The following is a 16,063-nucleotide window of genomic DNA, read 5'->3' as shown; positions in this document are numbered from 1 at the left end:
ATGGCCAATTATTAACGAGCCATATTGGGCAATACTGAACCAACTGCTGATATGCAGTCCAGCAGCTTGGAAAGCAGCATCTGGCTGGTAAATCTGTTGGGTGGAAGCAGCAGGGGGAGGAAAAAGGTGTGGGAGGGGACAGATCAAGGCCCCTGCGGTGAGGAAGGGACTGGGGCTGGGGCAGTGGCAGCCCCCTCTCACCCCACACATAGATCTGGGGGGCACATGCCCTCCATGCCTCCCCCAAGGGTGCATGCAGAGGTGGGAGCCGCCCCACACCCCGGGATGAGCCTCTTGCAGTTCCAATCCACTCTCCTCTCCCAGCTGGGCAGCCAACACATGCCCCAGCCCTACTCCCTCCCTCACTGCAGGGGCCTCAATCTGCCCCTTCCCTCTCCCCGCCTCTTCCCCACAACGGACTAACTGGATGGACACGGCTCTGTGAGCTGCCAGGCTGGCTGCATGCATGCTGCAGCTGTGCTCATGCCCACGGCATTTATCAGTGACATTATTGGCCACATCAGCCAAAAAAGACAATTGCTGATAATGCCAATTTTCCTTTTATCAGTGCCGATATGATACCGACAAATACATTTGTGTACCTCTACACAAAGCTCATTTGCTTTTGGTGATGAGTCATAACTAGCTCTCAAATTTGTTATAAAAATGGCCTGTATAACCTCATAATGTAACACTCAGGGTCATTCAAATTAGATCAAGAGGTGGAAGCCAAAGCCACATACGGGGAAAGCAAATGACATGGGGTCCTACCTGGGCTCTGAATTTACCAGGTTTTAACCAAGAACACCCAGACACTGCTATGTCTGGCAATTTAGAGACATGTATTTAGAATTTAAGGCCAGAAGGGACTTCTTTGACCTTCTGCATAACACAGGCCATAACACTCCACCCAGTAATTTCTATAGTGAAGGGACTTGTTCTTCACTGCTGTACATCTGAACATTATGAAACCCAGTAACTTATAGATGAACTGCAGCATGTCCTTCAGAAATGCATGCATTCTCAATTTAATGCTGTCAAGTGAGGATGAATTTCCTTCTTCCCTGGACAAGCTATTCCAATGATTAACAACATATCAGCTAGGCTGACAGCTGAAATCTCACCCTTGTGGCTTTATTTTCTTCTATTAGTTGCTTTCAGGGGGGAAGATGCCAAAATTGTATGTATTTGTGTGCATGAAAGCAAAGGACTCAGGGCAATCACTATTCTACCTTAATGCATGAAAAACTGGGACTTATATTCACAGCTATAGGAATTTTCAAAAGTTTTGTTGAACAAATTTTGAGGCAGAAAATCCCCCCAAATCAACTCCCTTTCAAGGACAACCTCAGTTTCCTTCTGCTTCATATCTCCCATATCTCTGGGCAATTTCCTTCCTTCAGCTTTTGTGCTTTTCTTCATTTCTAACTTTTGCTTCAACTTATTTAGCTCACTGTTGCACTTCAAAACACATGCAAGAAAAAAAAAGAGTTTGATGTTGGGCCTCTCTCTTAATGAGCCTACGAGATCATCACTATATCAACTTTATATCCTGTCTTGGAGTCTCAAAATGTTTGTTCTGTCTGATAAGATAAATTCAAGTGCAGAGAAGCTCTTTGAAGAAAATCTCCTGTCTAGCCTTTTTTCTAATTTCTTTTTTAGATAAGGTCTAGTTTAATATTTATATTGTGTGATGAAGCAGAGTATTAGTAACAATCCATCACAACATCTGTAGCCTATTTTTCCTCGGGTAAAAAAAACCTGAAGAACGTTCAGTAGCTACCATTATCACTGTATCTTAGCAAAGACTGTCCCAGGGAGCCTCCAGAATGTCAAAGGAACAGAAAGAGCGAGATCACGGTAGACCACTTGGTGAGACCTGGTGCCCCCCCAAACTCAGGAGGGGCCAGTCACCCATGCCCCTACCTGACCCCATTAGTTATAAACAATGGCAAGTTCGAACCACATATTAAGGCCTCCGACCACAGCATGTTCTAAACAATGGGTTGTCAAGATGGGAACATGCTAATTTAATTTTTAGCCAATTATATCATTGCTTTATGTAAAGTTCAGCTTCTTTGTGCACGATAATAAAGAGACAATGTTGTGCTCCGTTACTTTTGCCTCTCCATTATTGTGTAGATCAAAAAAAAAAAAAGAGAGAGAGAACTCATAACTCAGCCCTTGACTAGCTTGGATTCCAGAAAATTTGAAGCTGATGTACAATGACAATGACTAGCTGCTTTATGCTACAGCTGTACCACACACTTCCTCCCAGCTGTGTAAGCTATGAGAACATACTAGGGTTTCCCCAAGACCAAAGGTAGCAGTGAGGAAAAAACATGGAGCAACGGCTCTCCATGCCTGGCAAATACTTGAACTGCAGTGGGTTGTGGCTGCAAATATACTCCCTTTATTTAGCACACTGTGGGATATACCAGTACATAATGTTTGATGCATGGGGTTCTTTATATGAACTGCAATAGTCTCCTGATAAATGAAAACTGCAGTCTTAATTTTCCTTAGTAGACAAGAAGCACTTTCTGTCACCATAGGAATAATTCATCTACACAGCATATGTATGGGATAGGCACTGCTCCCATTTTAGAGAGAGGGAACTTGAGGCAGAGATGGTAAAAGGTTTTGGCTGAGCTGTCACACCATCATGCACTAACTCAGGAGCAGAAATGGAACTGAAATGTATAAGAAACAGGTACCCAGCTGTGAGCTCACTCAAAGACCAGCTCTTTGGAGTAGCAAATTATAGACCTTCATTATGGCTGTCCACACTATAGTTGCTGGTTGGAGTGTTTTATATAAAAGAAAAAACTTTAAATTTGATTCTGCCGGTATTTCATCCTGAAATCAGCACTGGATTGGGGGTAGGAATGCCATTGTCAAGAATTCCCTTTGGTCTAAAAAGTATAAACATCAGCCTCCCGCCCCTTTCTTTTTAATTCAATAATTAGGACCAGAGCCTGGAGATAAATAGCAACTGCCCTCCAACTTCTGAGTCACTGCACGCCACTGAAAGTAACTGTAGACTAACCATAAAGGCCTGTAGGCAGCAATTAATCTAAGTGCAAATCTATGCATAAAGATTTAAAACACAAATAGGGAAAAACATTTGCCATATCTCATGCTTTAAATTTGATTTCTGTTCACAGTTACTTCCAATTACTGTGGAGCTTTGAGCACCACATCAGGAACAGGATGCCATTGTCCTAGGTGTTGCCTGCAGAAAAAAAATGAAAAGTCCTTGTTCCACAGGCTAGGGACAGAAGTTACAAATAAAATGGTTTAAGTGGTCATAAACTGGTTTAAACCTGTAACAGAACATAAGTTCAGTGCACATAAACCAGTTTCAAAATGGCCAAAACTGGTTAAGGTAAACTTGGTTGAATATAGTAACAGACTTAACTGATTTGGGTCAAACTGGTTTAGGGAACATCTGCCCCAGACCCCTTCCTGTTTTAAGTTAAATCAGAGTCCCCCAGCATCCCAGCATGCTTTTCAGCCCTGGGCTGGGCTGGGCTGGGCTGGGCTGGGCTGGGTTGTTTGCTCCAGAGAGCAAGGCTGGCCCTGCCCCTCTCCTCCCTAGACGGAGCTCCAGCTCGTTGAGAAGGAGGTGGAGACTGCAGCTGGGAGACAGCAGTGTCTTCCTGGCATTCCCCTGCCCCACCCTCCCCTCACCACTCACTGCTCAAGCAGGAATGCCCCCCCACCCTCCTATAGCACGGACCCTAGCGACACAGACCCCAGCCACCAGCCGGCATCTGGTCATGGCCGTGCCATCCCCATGCTAGCTAATGCTGAGAGGTGTCTATGTGTGTGTGTCTCCAATTTCATTGACAAAGGCAGATGGATGGTGTCCACTTAGAACTTTTAGGAACTAACCCAAGTCAGCTGGTAATGTCCCTCTGTTCTTTCTTAAAATGCTTAAAATGCTTTGCAAAAAGCTGTTTAAGAAGAGCTTGAACTAATAAGAGAGAGACTTTGTTTCCTTGAAGGGTTGATAAGCTTTGTGTTCTGATAAGCTCCCTGCTGGCTGCTAGCTTGCTGTCAGTGTTCAACAGGGGACAGAGAGAGGTGTGAGAAATGACCTGGTTTGCAATGAATGCAGTGCCTGTCGGTTTGCTTCAGATAGTATGAAGAAGCAGGGAGAGGGAGATTGAAAAGCTCAGTATCATCAACAGACGCATGCACTGCATGCAAGCAGTCCTCCCTCTCTGCCCCCCAACTTTGCCTCAGAGTGCTAGCCGGGGGCCAGCAATACTCCCTGACCCTTGAGCAGCAAGCATGGGGGGAAAAGCCTGGAGGGGGCTGCTTCCCCCTCCCCTTCCAGCTACACCCTGGCTGAGGACTGTGCAGACCGGGGTGGGGGTTTAAACCTCATTGTGGAAGGGAAGGGAGGGCTGCTCTAGCACCCCCCAGCTCCTAGCTTGAGCCACTACAGGTATGTGCCTGCATTTCCTGAATCAAAAGTGAATGTCTATCCACTTGCAAATCAGTTCAATCTCTGCAGGTTAGACTAACCCACAAAGACTGAATCAATTCAGGCTTGGGCTTTTTGAATGTCTGTCCCTAGCCACAGATTCTGTCATCTCTAACAAGGAGCAGTCATGGAAAATGAGCAGAAGCGCATGGGAAGCATACATAGAGCAGGGGTTCCCATAGGTCAGTTCTTGTGCACAGCAAAGGAGTCTCAAGCTTTGTTATTAATTTTTAATTTAGAAATAAACTAGTTTCCATTTACACTATTTGATGGGAAATTAGTTTCTGCTGAAACAAATATTTACACAAAAACTGTCTCCTTTTATGAAAAGCTTTGACTTCTTGCCAAAAAGAAATCCAGAAAATCCCCTCCTTGGTTTTTGGTTTTTCAGTAAAAAGTTAATATTCTCCAAAGAAATATTCTGGTTGAAGTTTTATGCAGAAAACTATCCATTTTCCACCTACTTCAATAGAAAAAAAAGTAAGAGAAAAAATATCCAGTGCTCCTTCCTGCCCCTCAGGTTAATGTCAATTTTTAAGTCATGAATTTTCTAAAACCTTACAGCAAGTTCCTGATTCCTGCCTCTCTGTCAGAGATCACTTCACATCACTTCAAAAAAATGAGGATTCTGGTTGGTTTCACTCTCCTCCTGTCAGCAAAGGACAAGACAGATGGCGGGAGAGAGGAGAAAAGTTTTCACTCTAAGGAAGACAAGCTACATTGTACCTTTTGGATGGCACATGAGGTTTTATGAAGAGGCAGTTTTGGGGCAGGCAAGGCTGACAAAGAAATAGGAACAGATGTTCAGTGCTTTGGGCTCCCACTCCTTGAGCAGAGCTGTCTCCTGGGAAATGAGGAAAGGTTTAGTTGAGATTTCTGGAAAAAGGGAATGCCTGGCAAATGTGTGATCAACTTATATTGGCATTAGCATACATGAGTAAGTGAAGCAAGCAACCATTGAAACATAACCATACTCCACAACATTCATTTCTCCTCCACTGAAGGACCTGATATACAAAGCCCCTGACATTTGGTATCACCCAGCAGGGCTCATCTTTGGTGCAGAAATGAACACGGGTGCCATGAGGAAGGACAAGAACATACTTCACCAGTTTCTTAAGTTTCTCAGGCCAGCAGGACACATCAGATAGACACAGTAGACCAGCAGCAATGAAACAAAAAGCCCCTTGTCCAGTTTTTATGCATTTCTTACCTTCCCTTCAAACCTGGCTGTGCTGCCCAGCTGCACCCGGATGTTTCTGGGAGGCAGAGTGAACGCAGGAGCTTCTGTAGGGACAGAGGGGCTGAGGGGCGAGGGCTCCAGAGTCAGGGAGGTTTTGGAGATTCGAGCTGATGTCACCAGTTTTACATCCCCCATGATCAGAGCTTTCAGGAGAGAAAGAAAGAGATACCAGAGGTAAAATATAAGCTACTATTATTGATTATCTATGTTATAGTAGAACACTGAAGTGCAGGCCTGATTGTACTAGGTGCTGTGTTTATACGTAATAAGAAACAGCCTCTGTGCCAAGATGACAAATATTACTTTTCCCTTTTTACAGATGGGGAGCTGAAGCCCGGAGAGATGAAGTGACTTGACCAAGTCACACAAATAGCAGCACAGCCTTGAATGCAATCCAGGTCCCAGTCCAGGGTCTTGCTGACACAATCACCTCCCTCAACCCTAACAGAATTGCAACAGCTCACTTAAAGAGGATATTTTTACAATGTGACTTCTTAATTTCCTTGGCCTGGATTGCATGAAGATCAATAGGTTTTAAAAGCACAGCCAGTGTTGAACAAGTACTTCTGAAATAGAGAGAGCTCTGTTTGCCTTGGATTTAAGTTACATATGTGAATGTGGAAAGTCTGATTTTTCATACCAAAGAAATATCTGCCTCTTTCTCTCCAAAGGAAAAGCGCTGTAGGGACACAGGGGATGCTTGCTTTGCAAGCATTCCAAGTCTCTGACTTTCTGAAAGTCCATCTGCAGCCTGGGCAGGAGGAAAAGCCAGAAGATCAAAAGGCTAGAGGCCTGCATGCAAAACAGCTACTGAAATGGCTTCTTTAAGAGGTTCACCTTATGGACAGTAACTTCAAAAGCAACTCTGTTATGTCTGTGCTTTTCCCACTGGCCCACTGTGGAGAGAACAGAAACCATACTGAGCAGGCAGGTATTACTGGCATTTCAGCAGTACTTGGGATTGCCAGGGCCCCATCCTGATGCCAGAACCCATCACACCATTGGGAAATGGAGTTCCTGCCCCAGAATGCTGATGATATACAGTAATAGGATGCACTGGGCCGAGTAAGTGTTGGAGGGAGGAGGTGTTAGCTTGTCCAGGGCTACAGTTGATCAGTCTCCTGAAGAACACAGAACTATTCAGGTGTCCAAATCATAATCTGGTATCCTACCCCTTACAGTAGGACTCTGCATTTCTAGATTTGTTTCTGGTATCAGATATCACACTTTTACATGCTTCCACACTGCTCCCAAGCCTCGCAAAGGAACATACAACACAGAAGCTGCCTTTGGTTGTATGCCTTATTGGTCAAGCTTTAAAGAGGCATGAGGTTGAAAGCTAGTTATTTGAGGAACACAAGTGGCGCTTCATTATTGCATCGACCTCTGCCAATTTTTTCAGTTATACAATCCCATTTTCTTCTTTTATCTTGACTTTGGGTTTTCAGGTCCCCTGCTGCTGTGTGAAATATTTATAAAAACAGAGAGAAGTAACTAAATTGTGCAAAGGAAACAGTAAGAGACACACTTTGCAAAGTACAATCCAACACAAAACCAGATGGGGACAGAAAAAATAGAGATGAGATAAATATTTTCCTCTCTAATCTCTTTCAGCTACCATGTCTTAGGAGCTACTCAGAACACCAACAGGTAAGAGTCCTCTGGACAGAAGTGTGATTTGGACATTGCTCATTTCCATTTGCCATGGTTTTCCTGGCTACTGAAGACAGGAATTAACTGTGCTATAAACAGTTCTGCAACAGCTTGCTTCAAGATGGGGGTGGGAAAGAAGGAAGAATCTGGAGCATCACTTGCTAAGGCAGTTTAAAATATGGTTCTTCCCAATTCATCCCATGCTTTGGGGGGGGATACATGTTGCATCCCACCAGCAAGAACAAGGTTCAAACATGGCTGTAGCACAAACAGGATAGGGTCCTTAGTGATTTAGTCTTTTTCTCATTACTGTGGCTCTTACTCCTTCCTACCTTCACTCCCAGCAGATGAGTCTGTTCAGCTCAGTGTTGCCAGGTCTTAAATAAGAAATTATTGTATTGGAAGCTCAAATTACCATATTTTCTGAAAGACTATCCTACAGTGAAAAAAAAGTAAGCAAAAAAGTCTTCTTCTCTTTTAAATAATATCCTGTTGCATTATGCCATTATCATCACATCCTGTCCCACTCTACTTGACACTGCCCACTATGAGGTTTTGTTTAACTCTTTCTCCAACTGGTTAAACTGAATTTATGGCTATGATTATTCTTTTCTGTTTGGTTTGTGCTTGAGGTCCGTGTATTGTATATCTTCTGCACTTTATTTTGCAACTTACTGTATTAGGTACATGCCTAGACTTTATAAACGAGGCACGCACATTTGACTTTCTATTAAGACCGTATATAGCATTTAAAATAAAGCTCGTAGTATTATCATACAATGAGATTTAGTTATGTGATCGTTATACAGTTGTTTTATATTGCTCACTGTAAGTCTCTAGTTAAAGATACGTGGCAAATATTACTCACCCTCACTTTAATCCCTGTCAAATTCCAATTCCATGCGAGTGAGAGCTGGTGTGAGACCACGTAATCAAGTAATCTAGTTCAGTTCTGATTGTTGGTGGAATGACTTATGCGTTTGTTTTTCTCCCAAACTGAATTACGTAAAAACATTACTGTACATTTTGAACACTTTTAATATAGTCTAGCATACATCGCGCAAGGGTTGAAATTATTGTACAAATACGATATTTATCGTATACCTGGCAACACTGGTTCAGCTTTGCAGCATTCAGAAGTGTTGTGGGATTGACATGCAGTGGCTCAAGTGCTGAAGGAAGAGTGCTTCTCTCTGTCTGTCTGGCTGTTGTGTAAGTGGAAGGTAAACCAGGAATTATCATCAGATTTTTTTTTCCCCCTGGGAAGAACTCACAAAATATTTTAAAACAAATATCTGCTGCAAATGGGAAATCTTTCCAAAAAAAAAATCATTTGTCAAAGTTGGGGCTATTAGATGATTAACATGAAAGCTGAATCATTAACCACTACATATAGGCTGGTCAAATAAACTGTTTCAGCTCATAACAAGAAATAATTCCTAGGTATTTGTCTCAATAACCTGGCATATGCATTCTTCAAGTCCAAACTCACTAGGAAGTGAATTATTAATTTATACCACCAGATAGAGAAGAGGTGATATTAAGCAACTATTTATCTGTTAAAATCAAGGAAAAAGTCAGCACAATGCATCATTTTTCTCACACACACACACCAATGTTCCCTCTAAGTAGTGGTCCATGAGTGTGCCACCTCGGTCTGGTGTGGGACACTTATCAAAAGGGACTGGGGGCCAGAGGCTGGGGCCTGGAGGCTGAGGGCTGGATCCAAAAGGCTGGGGGCCGGAGGCTGGGGCCAGGGGCCAGAGGCTAGAGCTGGGGGCTAGAGGCTGAGGCCAGGGGCTGGAGCCAAGAGGCTGGGGCTGGGGGCCGGGGGCTGGAGCCAAGAGGCTGGGGCTGGAGCTGGGGTCTAGGGCTGGAGGCTGGGGCCAAGAGGCTGGGGGCTGGGACCAGGAGCTTGAGCAGAGAGGCTGGAGCTGGGACCAGCAGGGAAGGGGAAAAAGGCTGAATGGCTTGTCTCCCAGCTTCCATCCAGCCCTCTGGCCACTGCCAAAGGGAACGGAGAGGTTGCTCTAGCACCCCACAGCTTCTGGCCTGGGCTACTGCAGGCATGAGACTGCATTTCTGGAATCAAGAGTGAATGTCTATCACTTGCAAATCGGTTCAATCTACACAGTTTAAACTAACCTGCAAAGACTAACTTGATTCAGGCTTGGGCTTTTTGAATATCTGTACTTAGCTAAGTGATTTAGAAACTACACATCCTACTAATTCATAATGCGACTTGAGGCCCTTAATCATTTCAGAGGTTTTGTAAATCCCATCCTAATAATCTACACTGTTCATACTGTGAATATATGGATTTGGTAATCAGGTAAATTCCAGAATATATCCTTCAAATCTGATTTTCAGATACTGCTGACAAATGATTAACAGAATGTTCTACTTTTTAATAAATTAGTTTGATACTATGATGTCATTCATGGAAGTGGAGGAACTGCCCTTGGAAGATACTTGTCTATATTTGTAAATAGAAAATTTAAAATTATTACCTTCTACACTACAGAATGTGGCAGAGAGCAACAACAAAAATGATAGGTCTAGGGAAAAAAATGATACCCGTGGAAAAGTTGGAAGAATTTGGCTTATTTATTCTTAAGAAGACAAGACTGAAGGAGATTTGATAATAGTCTTTAAATATGCAAAAGGCTGTAATAAAAAGGATGGTGATCAATTGTACACTATGCCCATAGGGGACAGGGCAAGAGGTAAACTGCAAAGAAGGACATTAGGTTAGACGGGTGGTGCTCAACCTTTGGCTCTGTGTACTAGATGAGTGGTGTGGGGCTGATCTGAAAGCTGCCTAGAGCCCTGCACATCAGGATCAGGTTGCAGGACCCAGCACTGCCCTCTCCCACCCTGTGGGCCAGCATCAGGTCCCTGGGGCCCACACCACTCCCTCCCAGATCCCAACACTGGAACTGGGCCATGGGGCCTGCCGTTACCCCTGAATGCATACTGGGATCAGGTTCTGAGACCCAGTGCTATCCCACTGCCAAATTTCTGGACCTTTGGGAGCTCCATGGGCTGCATGAAATGGCACCATGGGCTGGATCTGGACCACAGGCTGGGGGTTGAGCACACGTGGGTTACACAGTAGGAAGAACTTTTTATGAGGACCATTAAGTGCTTTAATTCAGTTGTGTACAGCAGTGGTCTCCAAAGTGGGGTGTGCGCAAAGACGATCCATTGGGGTGCGGGAACAAAATATTAGAACTTCTATTTATATTTATTTTTTATCTAAAAAAATAAGAAAGAAATTAAGCTTTACTAATATTTAATATATGGATTGATACTGGCACCCTCACTCGGTCCATATGTCAGATGGTCATGTGTCACGTACGGTATGCAAGTAGTACATGTATATAATTTATAAATAAATAAATATACATATATTGGGGGTGCGTGCTCAAAATATTTTTACTAATAGGGGTGCACGATCAAAAAAGTTTGGAGACCGCTGGTCTAGAGAAACTGTGATATGTCTATCACTGGACATTTTTAAGTGCAAGTTAGACAAGGATTTGTCCAGGATGGTTTAGATTTAGGTCACATACAGGCCTTACATTTCTACCAGGAGAACTGCCACACCCCCAGTAGAAACTACAAGCATACAAGCGTTTCTTCAACTTCACCAGGAGAAACATGCAGGTGTCAACCTGGAAGATTTGCCTTGCAAGAGAAACTCTCACAAGAGTGAGCACTTGTTTGTTCCCCTGCTGGTCTTGCCCAGGAAGGGAGAGGAGTAGCAGCTACTGCTGCTTCCTACTAGGACTGCCCTGGTGGGGCAACAGGTTGGGGGTTTTGCCCCGCTGCTTCTTCCCCTGCCTTCTCTGTCACTCCCCTGTTTGGGGAAGAGGTGGGGGTCTTTGCAATGAGGTTTTCTATACTCTGCTCCCAGGTACTGCAGGCGCTGGTGTTTCCACAAGGCACGCAGGGGGAGCTCGCTCACTTTCAGAGTGATTTGCTTGCAGAGGGGCTGTTCACCTCTGGCTTCCCAGAATGAGTGTTCCTTGTCTGGGAAGTGTATGGAGGTCTTTGTCCCATTACTCCAGACCCTCAGGTCCAGGAAGGGTGGAGCAGCTCCTGCTCTCCATGCCTTCCCCAGAACAATCCCCAGTGTGGGAAAGAAGCAGAGACCAGGGTGAGGGGGCATATCTGCAGGCTGAACACATGTACTGCTTCCTTTCCTAGAATTATTTCTACCAGTGGAAATTTCTCAAAAATTTCCTCTGCTAGAATGAAGACCTGTTTGAGGCTAGTGATGATTGTTCCTTGGATTAGATGATCTCTTAAAGTCCCTTCCATCCCTGTTTTTCTTCAGTCTTATGAAAAGTTTTCAAATAGGTAATAAAGAAACCATCGCCATCTCAAACTTTATGGTACTTCCTTGGCTGTAGCAGACAATGCTCACTATTAAGTGCTACTTATGCGCCTTTTCCCCAGATTTCCATTCCATTTTCTATCACCTTGACTAGTGTTTTGACTTTGCTCATCCATTTTCTCCTTTCTATCATTCTCTTTCCTATGGCACTTATTGGAGTCCACCCCCGCCCCCCTTCCCTGCTCAGCATGCACAATATAAGATCAAAAATATAAATGCTATTCTGGGTCAGACCACAGAGCTATCTAGCCCAATAGTCTCCCTCTCAGTGGCAGAGTGGAGGGAAAGGAGAAGAGCTTCCATGCAAGGCCTATCCAAGCTGATGTGTGCCCTGCCCTTCTTCCCTTACAGCTTCTAATATTCTATCGTTTATGTTCTTCCACAATATTCTTCTCTGCCATAATCAGCTGAAGTCAGCCATTAAGAATCTACTTGTAGAATCTACAAGGCTAAGATTTTCAAATGGTTATTAATGAAGAGAGGTGCTCAGTTCCCTTCAGTACCCATGAAAAATCCAACACTAGTTCAACTCTACCGCAATACACAAGCAATCAAAAGACTTGGTCAATGAACCAATCTGCTATTGAGCTGGAAAGCCTACTTACCCACCAGGAAGTCAATACCATACATGGCAGACCTTATGGTACAATGCTGGCAGTCTTTGTATAGAGAGAGAGACAACAAAAACATGGGCTCTTGTTCTTGCTGCTGGAGCTATGTCTTGTCCTGGAGCTATGACAGCTCATTTGGCTACACAAGAAATGTCACTGGATTCCAGTGGCAGCCACTGAAAACTCCAAGGGTAAAAAACAGAAAATATGCCTAACAAGTGAGAGAGAAGAATCAGGACTACAGCTTGTACCAGGCATTGGGCTACTTTAGGCAGACAAAAGGGGATATCTACACCATCTACACTACGGTGTAGATGCCAGGACAGCTCCAAACATGCCTTGCCCACCTGCTCCCACATGCACACATCAAAAACCCAGACAGATGCTGATAAAGATGCTCCAGGGGATCCTTTTGCAGCTACTTTTGAGAAGAGCCCCTAGAGATGACTGGGGTGGTGTCTACCTGAGCATATATGGGTTTGGATCACGCATGCAGGAGTGGGTGACTCAGCCAGCTGGACACACTTCTGCTGCGGTGTATACATGGCCAGAATGCTCAGGGCATATTTATTTCTCCATGAGCATGATGTGTTGCATAAGGTGCTTTGGATGAAAATTGCTCTCTCTCTCTATGTGGAAGCTCCACAGACAGAAAGCTGAGAAGAAGACTGATCAGTTCAATTTAGTAGGGGTACCTTTCCATTTGACTTAATTTGTCTTTCAGATAATTAAGAACAATAATTAAAAAGAACAAAAACTGAACTAATAAGAGCAACCATATCTATGCTCCAGGTTACACAGTTGATGCATTTTGGTAGAGTGTCAAAAGCAGACCAAAGTAAATGCCTAATATTATTGTGCTTGCGAATAAGTAAAAGTTCTTTTGCTGTTTCATGGTACAACGGATGGATTGAAGCTTTTCTAAGAGCACTATTTAAAAGAGGTTAAGTTTACCAGTGACCATAAATTTCTAGGAACATAAACTTCTAATTATTCACAATTAGTGGTTTGATATTAATTAGCTCCACACTTCCACAATTCTTCTTAGACATCATTTAATTTTTGGAATTAGTAACTAATTAATAGCAATCTTCCAAAAACAAATAAAGAAGTCCATGCTGCATTGTCTTGGATCCGCTGTGGAAAAATAGCATCTCCATGATGTTTTTAGAAAAATACATTTTAGAGAACAAATCTTGCCTACGGTTAGTTGATAAAATTTGTTTGGCAGAACAAATCTGGAACAACATAGATCTTTGAATGTTATGGCATATTTGATTTATCCTTTTGCCTAAGCAACTTTCTAGAGTCCTTTTCTTTACTGTGATGAACTTGCTGCTCAACAGGATTTCAAGGATGTTAGATGAACTGAGATTATTTCTTTTAACCTAGCTTTAACAGCTATATAACAGGCAAAACCTACTACAAGTATTACAATACTTACAATAAAGCATAATGTAAAAAGAAGCCAGCATAGAAATGTTGATCTGTAATGTAATGACACAGTTAAACAGTATTTCTAATCTGGATTTTTAAAAATTCTTTATCCATTCTAGAAAGCACATAAAACCCTTACACATTCTCACGGTGCGCCCTGTAATCTCTCTAATACTGAGGCAGACTAATGTGTTTCAAGTATTTTATGCTGGGAACAAATCTTTGTCACTCAGTATTCCACTTGCAAAAATAAACCCAGAAAGCAAATGCTCAGAAATCCAGCCAGTAGTCTCTCTCGTCTACACATTTCATATAAGTAAATACTTACCGACAGTTTCCTACATAGCCATTTAATTACACTAATTTCCTTTCCCCGAGTCCGTCCGAGTCAGAAGTGGAATGAGAGGGAGGGTGCACGAGAGACAGAGCGAGGGGAAACCAGAGAGGAAACCAGAGACTGCAAATTGAAAGCTTTCTTTGACTACAACTTACTGATGTCGCAATTCCACACTTAGGCAGCACATTCTGCTGGACCCAGACACACTGTTATTTTAACCAGGCTGCCCTCAGCAGCCATCAATTCAAAACCACTGAAACCCGGACAGAACTGTTGAGTCCCTTCAGGAGAGGAATGAAAGGACAGTCCAAGGGGTTACAACATTAGCTTATGACTTGGGAGACCTGTGATTGATTCCCTGCCCCAAAAGAAATGCCTGTTTGACCTCGGGCAAGTCACTGAGCCATTCTGTGCCTTAGTCTCCTCATCTGTAAAATGGTGACAATATGCTTTTCTTTTGACACTGAGCTATTGCTGAGATAACTGTATCTAACCACACAAAGTGCTATGGTAGCGTAGTAATGAGTCTACATCCTGACCACAGAAAATGAAGGCAGCCACAAACCTACAAGAAGCTACTTCTTATTACAGATCATTTTAAAAATCAGCATGAAAGCAATTTATTTTTTAGAAGAATGTCTTTCAAAATACTGCTGGTAAAATTCATCCCTAGTAACTTCACTAAATTCATCGGAGTTCCACCAGGAATTACATTTAGCCCATTATGTTTAACTAACCGATTGCCCATCAAGAATGACAGGCGTGGGGGAGGAGGAAGAGAGTGGAGACAGAGCCCCAGGCCCTGCCCTGTCCAGGCCCACTCCCCCTTCCCTCCTGCTGCTTGGGGTCTGGGCCCGCTCTCCACCTCCATGCTGTGGGGAAGGGAGGAGCAGGCCCAGGCCCTTTGTGGGGGAGGACCGGGCCTGAGGGTGGGGAGAAGCTGGGCTGCTGCAGTGGGGGAATGGGGGGCAGCAGCAGGCCCAGGCTGACCCAGTGGAGGCTGGGACATGGGAAGAGCGGGCTCGGGTCCAATGCGGGGGAGGAGTGGGTCCAGGCCCGATAAGGGGAGGAGGCTCGCTCCTCCCCTCCCCCTGCAGCTGCTATGTTGGGCTGGTCTGGACCAGGCAGGGCCTGCTATCCCCCGCACATGGCCGTGATGGGCCGGCTTTTCCCCTGCCTCAGGCTCATTCCCCCCATGTCAGGCCCAGGCCAGTCCTCCCCTGGCCGCACCATCACCACCGATGCCATGGCACACCCGCTCCTCCCCCCCAACACCAGACCCACTGGGGGACAGGAGGAGTGGGCTCAGGGCCGACGCAGGGGAGTGGGGTGGGGGAGTAGTGGGCTGGGCCCGAGGTGGCGAGGAGGCCTGCTCCTTCCCTCCCCCAGCCGCTGCCACATCAGACCGTGCTTGCTGCTCCTCCCCACCCAATGGCGGGCGGGTTTTTCCCCTGCTCGGGCCCACTCCCCACCACACACATTGGGCCTGGACCCACTCCCCTCCCCACGCATTAGGCCTGGGCCTACTCCCCTCCCCATGTCAACTGCAGGGAGCGGGCTGGCCTCGCCCCGACCCCGCTCCATCCCCCGTGTCCCCACCACCATGGCAGCAGGCATTCTTCGTGCTCTGCTTGGCTGTTTGTGAATAAAGCGTTACAGACAGACAGATTTAGGCTTTTATAATATTAGAATAATTCAGGGTACTTCACAGAGCCCCTCACTTGTAAAGGATTTCTCTGCAGATTGCACGGGCCTTATTTTAGTTCCCAGTTTTAGCAAGTAGGCTAATATATGCTTACGGTCTTTCTATATAAACAATACTCGGATACAAGTATTTGTGCTTATATATGTAGTGATGGTCTTTAGGGGTGTGCAAAGTGAATCC

The 16,063-nt window shown here is 44.5% G+C and overlaps 1 protein-coding gene across 1 annotated transcript in view; it reads right to left on the bottom strand.

The window, feature by feature from the left end:
* Positions 1–14,271, bottom strand: part of MYLK (myosin light chain kinase) — a 286,443-nt gene extending 272,172 nt beyond the window's left edge. Inside the window, exons 1-2 of the mRNA XM_019522572.1 lie at positions 14,170–14,271; positions 5,709–5,881 (exon numbers count right to left, since the gene is read on the bottom strand). Of these exons, the coding sequence (XP_019378117.1) occupies positions 5,709–5,873 (165 nt within the window). The 5' untranslated portion in view covers positions 5,874–5,881; positions 14,170–14,271. The remainder of the gene's footprint in view (positions 1–5,708; positions 5,882–14,169) is intronic.
* Between the last annotated feature and the right edge of the window lie 1,792 nt (positions 14,272–16,063).

Source organism: Gavialis gangeticus, unplaced genomic scaffold (assembly GCF_001723915.1).
Source record: "Gavialis gangeticus isolate Ggan-Ray unplaced genomic scaffold, GavGan_comp1, whole genome shotgun sequence".
Classification (NCBI taxonomy): Eukaryota; Metazoa; Chordata; order Crocodylia; family Gavialidae; genus Gavialis; species Gavialis gangeticus.
This window is presented reverse-complemented; position numbering and strand designations above follow the sequence as displayed.